Below are 13,014 nucleotides of genomic sequence, written 5' to 3'. Positions count from 1 at the left end.
ATATAGGGGAATGCCAGGGCCAAAAGAATGGGAATGGGTGGATAGGGAAGTGGGGGGGCGCTATGGGGGACTTTTGGGATAGCATTGGAAACGTAATTGAGGAAAATATGTAATAAAAATATTAAAAAATAAATAAATAAAAATAAAATATAAATAAATAAATATTTTTTAAAAAGTCTTAGTCAGTAGAGATGGGACAATCCTAATGCCTTAAACTGCATTAGCCTTTGAAGGCCTAACATTTGTTAGGGGAAAAGCAACCTTATCAATGGTACTGACAGGAATGTTTGACATATAAGGTTTGATATAAATGTGACTGGAAAGTCACATGGAAGGGAGACATGTTACAAAAGATGAGTGTAGAGTCTAGACATATGTGCCAAAGAGCGAGAGGAAGAGGGAGCAGGGAGAAAGACTGTGGATGACTTACAGAAAAATAATGATATCTATTCTCTGATGGGCACTGATCAGCTCAGTCCCTCGGAGCCTGAGGTCTGCCTACAGAGCTCCAGGAACACCAAAGCCAGCTATTTCTTTTGACCTCTCCTGTTTCAAGTCATTGCAAAAGTCTAAGCACCTGTGGTACCCCTAAGTTAAAGACTTGGGTCAGGAACATTCCTCTTTTACCAGTCATGGTTCTGTATGCAGGCCTCCAAACCCCCAGTTATCTCACAGAAACAGCTGATTGTCCAAGACAAATAGAACATGTTATAATTGGTGTGCTGCAAAGCTGCTAGCATCTTATTCTTTAGTTTTTGCAGATTAAATTTTAAATGTTTTAGGAAATATACAAGCAAAGCTCTCTGAGCCTACTCTAGCCAGTCGCTGGGACAGCTCCAACTGACAGGTGTGCAAACCGAAGTGAGGGGCATGAAAAGTTCAGGGCTACTTGGGAAGAAGCAGGAGGTCACAGCAAGGAAAAGAGATGAGAATAGGTGACACAGTTGAAATCTATCATGTACATGCATGAAAATACCACAGTGAAACCCATTTATATGTACAATTAACATCTGCTAATAAAAAAAACATTTAAAAATAGCAGTTTCCCAACAGAAAATGTATTTAGTTCCAAAATTGGCTCCCTGGAGGAAAGGGAGTTTTGGAAACACTAATGTGACTTACTTCTGTAAAGTACATTATGGTAAGGGAGTGCTACTTGCTAGCCCTATCAATAGAATGCTGATAATGTGTTGGTTGGCTTTACAATAATAACTATATGACAGGGGGGTTATTTAGCTTATACTTTGGAGGTTCCACTCCTTGGCGGACTGGCCCATTACCTTGGACATCTGGTGGGGGTGACAGATTGCAATGATAGAAAGTTCATAGTAGAACAAAACTACTTACATTGTGACCCACGGAGTGCAACAGAGACTACAATAGACAAACAACCTTACAATACCTTTTGAGGAAGACCTAAGGGTCTTCCACAGAACACTACCTTCTAATGGTTTCCTCATCCTTTAACATGTGACCTTTAGGAAACAGCATCCAAAATGCAATAACAGAGACCCTTGATCTGAGGTGATGAAGACTGTGGCTTATATATGTGGCCTTTTTCTTTCAAAAACATACTACTGCAGTCCAATCATGAGAAACACATCAGGGAAAAAAATAGGAATTTTAAGAAATTACTAACCACTACTCCTCGAGATCATCATGTTCATCAAAAACATGGGAATCTGAAAAACTGTGAAAGCCCAGAGGAACATGAAAAATTGAATATAATAAGAACATAAGGACTGAATATAATATGACACTGAATATGAGAAGGGATCCTGAAACAGGAAAGAGGAAATGGGGAAAAACTAATGAAATTCAAATAAAGTATCAATTTAAGGTAGGTAATAGCAGTGTAGCAGTTTGGGTCCCTAGTTATGACAAATGTTCCAAAGCAATGTAATATATTAATAGCAGTGCAACTGAGGTAGGATAAACACTTCTGTGTTACCTAGTAATTTTTCTGTGAATCTACAACTGTAAAGTTAAATTTTGATTTAAAATGTTTTCGAGTCTAACTTTCAGTTGTGGCTTCTCTAGGCACCAGAAACCAGTCGCTATGCAGTGATGTCCACCCAGCTGAAGCATGACAACCTCTCACTAATCTTCTATTACGTTTTCCTCCAGATGTGTAAGGCCCATGGCATTGGCTATGACCTTGAGGTATGAGGGGGTTATAGTTATAGTTCATTAGGGCTGGACCCATCAGGTATGAGCAGGACTCAGCGGTTAATAAACTGCTACTCCTTCACAGAGATGTTTTTTAAGATTGGGTGGGTGTATTCAAAAGAAGGTTTGATATTGTACAGGACAGAAACCTGTACAACATGGGCAAGTCTTAGTCTGGAAAGTTCTCTCAGCCTTGCACAACCTCATAATAGAGCCCTAGCCCTGGTTACCAGGTTTAGAAGTGCCCTGGAAGATCTCCTGATCTTCAACAGACACACCCTGAGCGAGCCTCCAGAGCCTGCCCACCGATGCTAGCTGAGAAACAGCCTCTGGGTTTTCTCAAGTAGAACACAAAGTACTGTTTCCTCACAATTGGAGGGTGGAAGTCCAAGGTCAGGCCACTGGTGGATTTGGCTTCTGGTAAGGGACCTATTTGTTTATCTGTAGACTACTGTCTTTATCTTATGTCTATAACACACACACACACACACACACACACACACACACACACACACACACGGGGGCCGGGGGAGAGGGAGAGACAGAGAGACAGACTCAGCACACACACTCTGTACTCTGACACACACACATACAATCTCTGGTATTCTAGGGTGTTCTCAGACACTACATGACCCAGTGCCTACTTGAGCAAACCCAATATATCACAACAATATCAAAACAAATTCATTGCCCACATGTAATCTCTCTCTTCCTCTCCCTCTCTCATTCTCTCACCATGGGAGGTGAAGCCTTTTGTATAAGGCCACCAGTTCTAAAGGATCAGGGCTCTACTCTTATGACATTATTTAACTAGTCACCTCCTTAAAGACCCTGTTTCTAATATAGTCACTTAAGTGTTTTGTTTGAAATACAAGCTAAAGAACATCAAAATGAAGTCCTTATCATTCTGCTGTTTATCTATGATAATTTCATTTAAGAAGGATTTCTGATTATTTTAAAGAGGGGGCAGTATCCCCATTTTTGCCCCTGTGCAGCTGCTCCACGCTAACTTAGCTTCTCCATAGGCCATATGAAGTGCAAGGCTATTCCTAAACCAGGACCTCCAGTTTGTATCCAGCAAGCCATGTTACTCTGGAGAAATAATCTCCTATCTTTGACTTGGATACATATTTTCAAACTTCTGACATACCAGGATGTTCTAAGACTCTATGTGACACAGTATCTATTTGAGCAAACACCACATATCACATCAACAACATAAAAATAAATTCACTGTCCATAAATAATGGCATGCTAATTATACAGTTGCAACCTAACTGAATGTTTTGATTTGTAAAGATATAATTTAATACATATTAATTTTAAGCAAGCGGTCTGCCACTGAGCCACATTAACAGTCCTAATGTATATGAATTTTCAGTTTTATTACCAATACTGTTTTCAAGAGTCAACTCTTGGTTGTAGTATCAATTCAACTTTCGACTAGAACCATGGCGGGGACCAAAGAGCTCTTACAAATGGATCTGTACGAGCTGCTAGGCATTGAGGAGAAGGCGGCAGACAAAGAGGTGAAGAAGGTGGACAGGCAAAAAGCACTGTCCTGCCACCCAGACAAAAATCCAGATAACCCCAGAGCAGCTGAACTCTTCCAGCAGCTGTCCCAGGCCTTGGAAGTGCTGACGGATGCTGCAGCCAGGGCTGCATATGACAAGGTTAGGAAAGCCAAGAAGCAGGCAGTAGAGAGGACCCAGAGACTTGACAAGAACAGGAAGAAAGTGAAACTTGACCTGGAGGCCAGGGAGCAGCAGGCCCAGGCCCAGGGGAGTGAGGAAGAGGAGGAGAACAGGAGCGCTACCACACTAGAGCAGGAGATTGCTAGACTTCGAGAAGAGGGTTCCCGTCAGTTGGAAGAGCAGCAGAGGCTGATCCAGGAGCAGATCTGCCAGGACCGAGAACAGAGGCCGAGAGGAAGAACAGAAAATACTGAAGGCAAAGGAACCCCCAAACTAAAGCTAAAGTGGAAGTGCAAGGAGGAGGATGAGTCCCAAGGTGGCTACTCTAGAGATGTCCTCCTGAGGCTTTTACAGAAGTATGGGGAGTTTCTCAACCTGGTGCTTTCCAGAAAGAAGGCAGGCAATGCCATAGTAGAGTTTGCAACTGTCAGAGTTGCGGAGCTGGCTGTCAGAAATGAAGTGGGCCTGGCTGACAACCCTCTGAAGGTTTCCTGGTTGGAGGGACAGCCCCAGAGCACAGTGGATCCCTGTCCCCCAGGACTGTCAAAGGGCTCAGTGCTGTCAGAAAGGGACTATGAGAGTCTCGTCATGATGAGCATGTGCCAGGCAGCTGAGCGCCAGCAGCTGATCGCCCAGATGCAGCAGGAAGATGAGGGGCGGCCCACGTAGCCCTGGCTCCAGCCTTCCCACCCCACACCCTTTCTGAATCATCACCAATAAACTTTTTAAAAAACAAGCCAACAAACAAAAGAGTCAACTCTTTTGGGCCCTTTAAAGCCATTCAAACTTTAAGCACAGTATGAATTGTGAACAGACCTAGGATGACATTTGGCAACCCCAGCAAGCTGGCAAGGCACTGTCAAGATCATGAGGACCTTCGGTTAGCCTGATCTGTGCTGGTGCAAACATATATAATGGAGCTGATACATTAAATTTGCAGATTACATTAAATCTGATGAAATGCAGAAAGAATGGCAAAGCCAGAATGAACTGATACCTGAAATTGTTACATCTGCTGCACACAATCCTTTCAGAATTAGTTTTCTGTCCCAAACTGATGAGACTGAAACATCCCCATGTACCACAGGGTAGCTAATCTATTTGTTTTATTTTTCTAAAGTGTCAAAACAGAATATGTTTTGTAAATCAGCATATTTGGCAGGGATGTTGCAAAGCCCAAAAACAAAACATACTTTATCACTTTCTACTACCTGAAATGTGTTTATTCTTGAATTAAAGGCTTTGCACTTGATTAAGTGTTATAATAATTTTGAGAAAAAGTAAAGCCCAGTAGGAGTTATTTACACCTTTGTTTCTTGAGTGATAAGATACACTTCTTTTTCTTTTCTTTTTTAAATTCAGTCTCTATAGAGACTGTAAAACATTGCCAGTGCTGAGTGTATTTCAAGTTGTCACGGCAGGGTATTGGGAAAAGTTTTAAATTAGCAATCATTGTGCCTAGGATAAACCTCATTGGCTATGGTACTACAACTAAGAGCAGATTTTACAGGGAAAACGTGTTGCTATGGTCCAGGGGAGCAGACACATTGTGCAGAGGAAGGTGATCCAGCAACGGTCAGTAGCCTTGCTAGGGAAAGCTAGGGAAAGAATGAATAGAGAGGTACCACAGACAGCCATCACGGTTCCCCAGACTCACCTGCAGGTTTGCTCATGTCCAATAACTTACAAAGGATGAAAGAATGAAGTGAAATATGGATTGGGGGCAACAGATTAATGGAACAACACAAAGAAGAAAAACAGAACTAGAAGCAAAGGAGATATTAAAGAACCCATCTGAAGAAAGCAGAGAGGATAACCAGAAAGAAAGCAAAACCATAAATATTTATGAATCTAGAAATATATATTTATATTACATATATAAATATATAAAGATAATATATCATATGTACACATACACATATATATGGATTAGGGGCAACACACAATATATATTTGTGCGTGTGTGTCACAAAGAGAGAGAGAGAGAGAGAGAGAGAGAGAGAGAGAGAGAGAAGAGACTGCTAAAGGAAGAGAGAGTCATCTGAGCAGGTTGGTATTTTACAAATTTCCCAGGTGTATTATTGCCTGATTTTTTTCTGAAGTGGGCGCTCATATTTCTTGACTTTAAGCATTAATGCAGAAATATATCCCTAGTAAGAACTTTCTACCCCCATTCCTCTTCCTCCTCTTCTTTTCCTTCCCCTTTACTCCCCACCCCCTCAATTTTTGATTTTCTGAGACAAAAAACGTCTTGCTCTGAAGCTTAGTTTGGTCTTAAATTCATGGTGATCTTCCTGCTTTGCTTGCTTCTTCCTGGACTACAGGTGTTCTTCATGACTTCTCTCAGGATGGGAAATAGACAGTGGGGCAGCCCTGTAGAGCACTTACCGTGTGCTGGCCACATGAGTGTTTTCACTCCACTATCGCATTTCTTCTGCAGCCCATCAATGCTGTTTGAATGTTGACCATTCTTGACTGCTCTGTCAAAGAATACAAAAATTTTGAGCCTCTAAATGTATCAGGAAGTATGTAGCAAAAATGAAAATAAACAGATTCTAGAAAGTAGGAACTTGGAAAAGCTGGAAAAACTAAGTTTTTACATTTCTAAAAGGAGGTATAAAAATATATTGAAAGGGGCTGGCAAGATGGCTCAACTGGTGCATGCCACACAGGCCTGACAGCTTGAGTTTGATCTCCTGACCCTTGGAACTGTGGAAGGAGACAACAAACACCACAGAGTTTTCCTTGAACTTTACACATGGGCGAAATACACCAAATACAAACGAGTAAAATTCAGCCTTGTAATAACGATCAAATTAAATTTATGAATACAACGAATTACTAAAACCTCTGAATGGATCTCATAGTATGAGTGCAGCAAAGATCATAGAGTCTAGCAAATGTTTTAATAAAGAAAGATTAACTCAATAAAAACAGACAAAGGTTATCGCTCTCCTACTAAAGTCTGACAGGCCTAAGACAACGACAATTGAGAGAATGAGAGGAGCACAGAAACAAGAAAACAAATAGCAAACCCCTGGCCGTGTGAAGAGAGAAGTGCGGATGCAGTGAGTGTATCGGAGTGACACTGGAGCTGTGCAGTTGCTTTATGCTGTGTGTGTACACACCAGTAAGTGCCGGGGCACCTCAGAGGATAGCCTAGGGTGTCAGTTCTCACACAGAAAGGGACTGGAGATATGTGGAAAGTGGAACAAAAGGCTATAGCATGCATATATTTAGTATATCAAGAGGGGAGGAAACTTTTAAAATAAATACTGACATAATTTTCCAAAAGTGGTGAATTATATCAAATTACACATTCCACAAACAGCTGCAAATGATAAAGATACATTAAGAATAACCACACCTGGGAACCTCTTTTAGTTTTGAAGATCAAAAGAAAAATAAAATCTTCAAAATAGATAAGAACAAAACAAACCATCTTCTGTCTGATTGCTGCTTAGTAGGACTGATGGTTGATAAATAGGACCCACAAAAGGTAAACAATGATTAAATCAATCTTTTAAAGCATGGAAGACAAGCTCTGTTGCCTAAGTATTAATTCCCAGAAAAAAGGATAAACATCAATAAATACCCCATAAAACCTTGGATTGAGAAGTCTATGAACATTTCTGATTGGGTATTACATGCTAGGTGACATGGACTTATTTGAACAAAAAGGAGAAATAAAATTCTGAAGTAAAAACCACTGATTTGAAGTGATTTGCTATACTCATGTTAATAATAATAGAGCCCTAGAATTGTCCAGTAAAATATGTGAGCCACAGAGATCATTTACATTATTTGCCTCACTGTAGTTTTTAAATGTGAAAAAGTAGGCAAGGCAATATATTTATTTTAATATATACACATAAATCCAATGTATTAAAATATTTTATCTCAACATAATCAGCATAAAACTATTGAGATATTAGTGAGTACATACCATGGATGTTCTTTTGCGTCTGAGTTACCTCACTCAGGATAATATTTTTTAGTTCCATCCATTTGCCTGCAAAAGTCAAGATGTCCTCATTCTTAATAGCTGAGTAGCATTCCATTGTGTAAATGAACCACATTTTCTGTATCCATTCTTCTGTCGTGGGACATCTAGGTTGTTTCCAGCTTCTGGCTATCACAAATAAGGCTGCTATGAACATAGAGGAACACGTGCTTCTGTGGCATGGTGGGTCATCTTTTGGGTATATTCCCAGGAGTGGTATAGTTGGGTCTTCAGGTAGATCTATTTCCAATTTTCTGAGGAACCTCCAGATTGATTTCCAGAGTGGTTGTATCAGTATGCAATCCCACCAACAATGGAGGAGTGTTCCTCTTTCTCCTCATCTTCTCCAACATGTGTTGTCACCTGAGGTTTTGATCTTAGCCATTCTGACTGGTATAAGGTGGAATCTCAGGGTCATTTTGATTTGTATTTCATATTTACATGTTTGCACTAAACATTTTTAAATTGATTTACCTTTTTATTGAAAGACATTTTATGCAATATATTTTGACCATGCTTTTCCCCTTCCCAGTCGCCCCACTTTCCTACCCACCCAACATTGTGTTCCCATTTCTATCTCTCTTTAAAAAGCAGACAAAAAGCCAGGCGTGGTGGCACACACCTTTAATCCCAGCACTCAGGAGGCAGAGGCAGGTGGATTTCTTAGTTCGAGGCCAGCCTGATCTACAAAGTTAGTTCCAGGACAGCCAGGGCTATACAGAGAAACCCTGTTCAAAAAAACAAAAAACAAAAAACAAAACAAAAAAAGCAGACAAAAACAAAAGAAAAATAAACATACTAAAAACGAGCAAACAAACACCAAAACCCCCACAAAAATGAAAATCAAAATAGACAAACAAAGGACTGATAAGACAGACAGCCAGGCATGGTGGCACATGCCTTTAATCCCGGAACTCGAGAGGCAGAGACCTACATAAGTTCGAGGCCAGTCTAGTCTACAAAGTGAGTCCAGGACAACCAAGGCTATTTATTACACAGAGAAACCCTGTCTTGAACAAAACAACAAAGACTGATAAGACAAAAGTGCCTAAACTAAGCAAAATAAGACAAAAAGTCTATAAAGTATAAAGTTCATTTTACATTGACCATCTAGTCCTGGGAATGGGGCCTCTACCAAGATGTGGTTAATATACCCAGTTCCATTCCTTTGGAAATGTTTCCTTTGCCAGCTGCTATCAATTGCAGATACCTTCTTAGTTAGGGATGGATGTCCACTTGCCTTTCCTGGTGTTGGGACCCTGTCTAGCATGACCTGTGCAGGCCATATGCTTGCTGCCAGTCTCTTAAGTTCATATGTACATTACTCCAGTTGTGTGCTTCATTGGTGTCATTCAACGCCTCTGGCTCTTAAGACCTTCCCCTCCTCCTCTTCCACATAGCTCCCTGAGATATTAGGGGGAGGGCTTTGAGGAAGACACATTTAGGATTGACTGGCTCCAAGTCTGTCACATTGTCCATTTGTAGGTCCCTTGTTTAGTTCCCACCCACTGCAAGATGCTTCTCTGATAATGGCATAGTAAGGCACAGTTCTGTAGATATATCAGTATGTTCCCAGGAGTCATTGTATATTCCTTTAGTGGAATTCCTTTAGTGGTCTTCCTAAGCATATGACCTATCTAGACTCAGGTTCTTGGCCATTTTACTAGAATCAGTTCCATTTCATGGACTGGAATCAGAAAGTGATTGGTTTACTCCCATAACATCTGTGCCATTATTTTGCCAGTATATTTTGTGGATAGGTCACTGCTATAGTTCACAGGGATTGTAGCTGAGAGCTATGACTTCTCTCCTCCAGTAGTATGCAGTAGAAACGTTAGCTGGGGTGAAGCTTCTCGTTAGGTACCAGCTTGACTTCTCCATGTTTGATGACATATGTAGTGTTGTCTTCCGCAATAGGACCTCACTGTCAGGTTGTAGTAAACCAATAGTCCTGGCAATAGCCTGTGATGTTTGGAAGTTTCCATGGGCTACCTGTGGCCAATGTAACCTATTCCAGGCACTGGAGGTTTTACTTGGTAGCATAAGAGTTTAATTGGGGCGTTGTCTTCACCTATTACTTTGTGACTCCATTTAGGTTCTTCTTATCTATGTATATATTTTAGGAAGCTTCTACAGTAGTAGGTTTTCATATGGCTTTCCACATGGCCTTTAGTGTCAATTGACCCTTTTCATATCTTTCTTTACCTTTCTCTTCTCTCCCTCACACTGTTTAATTCTTCTGTTCCAGTCTCCCACTGTCTCTCTATAACTACATATTCTTTTTCTCCTTCCTTAGTAGATTCTCCCCTTGCCCCTTACTCTATAACTCCTGCGGTTAAACAGATTATAGCACGCCTATCAAAGGCTTAAAAGCTAACATCTGCGTATATGAGAATACATAGCATATTTGTGTTTTAAAATCTGAGGTATCTCAGTCACAATATTTTTCTAGCTTCATCTATTTATCTTGTGAATTTCATAATTTCATTTTTATTAACAGATGACTAATATTCCATTGTGTAAATGTGCTATATTTTCATTATGCTTTCATGAGTTGATGAACATCTAAGCTGTTTCCTAGTTTCTGGCTATTATGAATATAATAGCAATAAACATGATTGAGCAAGTGTATTAGTGAGGGTTCTTCAGAGTCACAGCAAATGTCTCTTTAGTAGCATGTAGAATTCTTTGGGTATATGCTCAAGAGTATATACCTGCATTTGGACGTAGACCAATTCCCAACATCATAAGGAACTACCACACTGATTTCTATAGTGGCTGTACAAGTTTGCACTCCCACTAGGAATGAATAATTGTTCCCTCCTCCCCTTTCTCACTAGCATATGTTATCATTTGGTTTACTCACTTTGGCCATTCTGACTGGTATAAGAGAAAATCTCAAAGTAGCTTTAATTTGCATTTCCCTGATGATCAAGGATGTTGAACATTTCTATAAGTGTTTCTCAGCCATTGTGTCTCACCTTTTGAGAACTTTTACTTAGTTCTGAACTCCATTTTTATATTGGGTTATTTGGTTTTTTTTTTTTTTTTTTTTTTTTTTTTTCAGGTTTTTAAAAAATTCTTTACATTTTAGATAAAGCCTCTATCAGGTATATGATTGTAAATGAAGTATTCTTATAAATGTAAACTGAATTAATCCAATGTTTGTATTTCTTTACTTTATGCCAGTCCTCAAAAACCAAATACATAAATATTAAGATTTACTTAAAACTGCATCTCAATAGCTGAGCAGTTTAATGATCTACCTTAACTTTCTATGCTAATCTGGCTACCTCCCAGCCCCATCACACAATACTTGCATATTATTATTGATCTAGTCCTTCGGACCCCTTCTTTACAGCTCCAATTCCTCCATCCTCCCTGCTGATCTGAATCTCCTCTCTCCTCCTCTCCTTCCTCTGATGGATGCATGTCCCTCCCTATTCTCTATTCTGCCCAGCCACTGGGTGATTAGCATTTATTGACAAAGTAGAAAATAAATGGTAAGAATTATTTACATAAACTTGACATGACACAGGAAATGCGTTACAATGCCATATCTGGATTGAAACAAGCTATGAGGTTGGAGAAATCAGCATTTGAATAACACAAGAGTAAACTTTACACAGTGTATAAAACATTAAGCCTACATATGATTAGGAAAGATCTTTTCCCATTCTGTAGGCTGCAAATGATCTTGTCCTTTGTCATACAGCTTGATGAGGTTCCATTTATTAATTGTTGGTCTTACAACCTATCCTACCCATGCTATGTTCAGAAACTATCTTTCTTTGCTGATAAATTCAACCCTATTCCCCACTTTATCTTTTAACCACATTCAGGGCATATGGTCTTATGATGATGTTTTTGGTCCACTTGGATTTGAGTTTTGTACAAGATGATAAATATTTGCATTCTTCTAATGCAGCCATAAGCCAGAACCATTTGTTGAAGATGCTGTCTTTTCTCTAATGTGTATTTTTTTTACTTGTCAAAAATCTTGTGTGTTGATGTATGATCTGGGTCTTCAATTCTAGTCCATCGATGAACACGTGTGTTTAAAATATCAGTAACCATGCTGTTTTTATTATTATAGCTATAGTACAACTCGAGATCTGGGATGGTGATACCTCCAGCTGTTCGCTTATTATTCAGAATTGTTTTAGCTATTATGGCATTTTGTATTTACATATGAATATAAAATTTATCCTTTCAATTTCTGTAAAGAATTGTATTGAAATTTTATGGGGATTGTGTTGAATCTATAGATTGCTGTTGGTAGGATGGCTATTTTCACTGTATTAATTGTATAGCCATGAGGGTGGCAGATCTTCCCATCTTCTGGTGTCTTTCAATTTCTTTAATATCTTAAAGGTTTTATTATACAAGACTTTCATTTGCTTGGTTAGAACTATCCCTGAGGTTTTTTGTTGTTGTTTTGGTGGGACTATTTTGAAAGGTACTGTTTCCCTGATTTCTTTCTCAGTCTATTATTTGTATATTGAAGGCTACTGGCTTTTGTGTGTTAATTTTGTATCTTGCTACCTTGCTCAAAGTGTTTATCAGAGGTAGATGTTTTCTGGTGGAGTTTTCAGGTCTTTTGTATAAAAATCATTTTACCTGCAAATAAAAATATTTTGACTTCTTCCTTTCCTATTTGTATCCCTTGAGGGCCTTCACCTGTATTCTAGCTAAGCCTTGAGTACCATATTGAGGAAGTAGGTCATCCCTCCTTGTCTTGCTCGGATTGTAGTGGAAATACTTCAAGTCTCCCCCTGCTTAAGTTGATGTTGGCTATGGGCTTACTGTAAACTGTCCTTACTGAGGTGTGCCCCTTCTACCCTAGTTTCTCCAGGACTTTTATAATGGAGAGATGTTGGATTTTGTCAAAGGCCTTTTTCTAAATCTAATGAGATAATCATCTGGTTTTCATTGTTCAGTCTGTTTAATTTATATATGTTGAACCAGTCCTGCATCTCTGGAATGAAGCATCACGGTGAGCAATTTTTTAATGTGTTCTTGGATTGAGTTTGAAAGTATTTTATTGAGAATTTTTGTATCCATATTCATATGGAATATTGGTTTATAATTTTCTTTTATTGTTGGGTCTTTGTATGGTTTTGGTATCAGAACAATAACTACCAGAGA

The 13,014-nt window shown here is 39.3% G+C and overlaps 1 protein-coding gene, 1 long non-coding RNA gene, 1 other non-coding gene and 1 pseudogene across 4 annotated transcripts in view; 2 read left to right on the top strand and 2 right to left on the bottom strand.

Annotated features, from left to right (window-relative positions):
* Positions 1–13,014, bottom strand: part of LOC110302009 — a 78,807-nt gene that overhangs the window by 32,697 nt on the left and 33,096 nt on the right. The gene's annotated exons all lie outside the window — the stretch shown is intronic.
* The window catches only part of Iqch (IQ motif containing H), a 183,397-nt gene that overhangs the window by 158,679 nt on the left and 11,704 nt on the right, over positions 1–13,014 (top strand). For both annotated transcript variants that reach the window (XM_021172751.2, XM_021172752.2), the window contains one exon: positions 2,041–2,163. In XM_021172751.2, coding sequence (XP_021028410.1) covers positions 2,041–2,163 — 123 coding nt within the window. The remainder of the gene's footprint in view (positions 1–2,040; positions 2,164–13,014) is intronic.
* Positions 3,619–4,532, top strand: LOC110302008 (annotated as a pseudogene).
* On the bottom strand, positions 5,226–5,366 carry LOC115032092. Its single transcript, XR_003837720.1, has one exon. It is a non-coding gene; the product is annotated as a U4 spliceosomal RNA (small nuclear RNA).

Source organism: Mus caroli, chromosome 9 (genome assembly GCF_900094665.2).
Source record: "Mus caroli chromosome 9, CAROLI_EIJ_v1.1, whole genome shotgun sequence".
Classification (NCBI taxonomy): Eukaryota; Metazoa; Chordata; class Mammalia; order Rodentia; family Muridae; genus Mus; species Mus caroli.
This window is presented reverse-complemented; position numbering and strand designations above follow the sequence as displayed.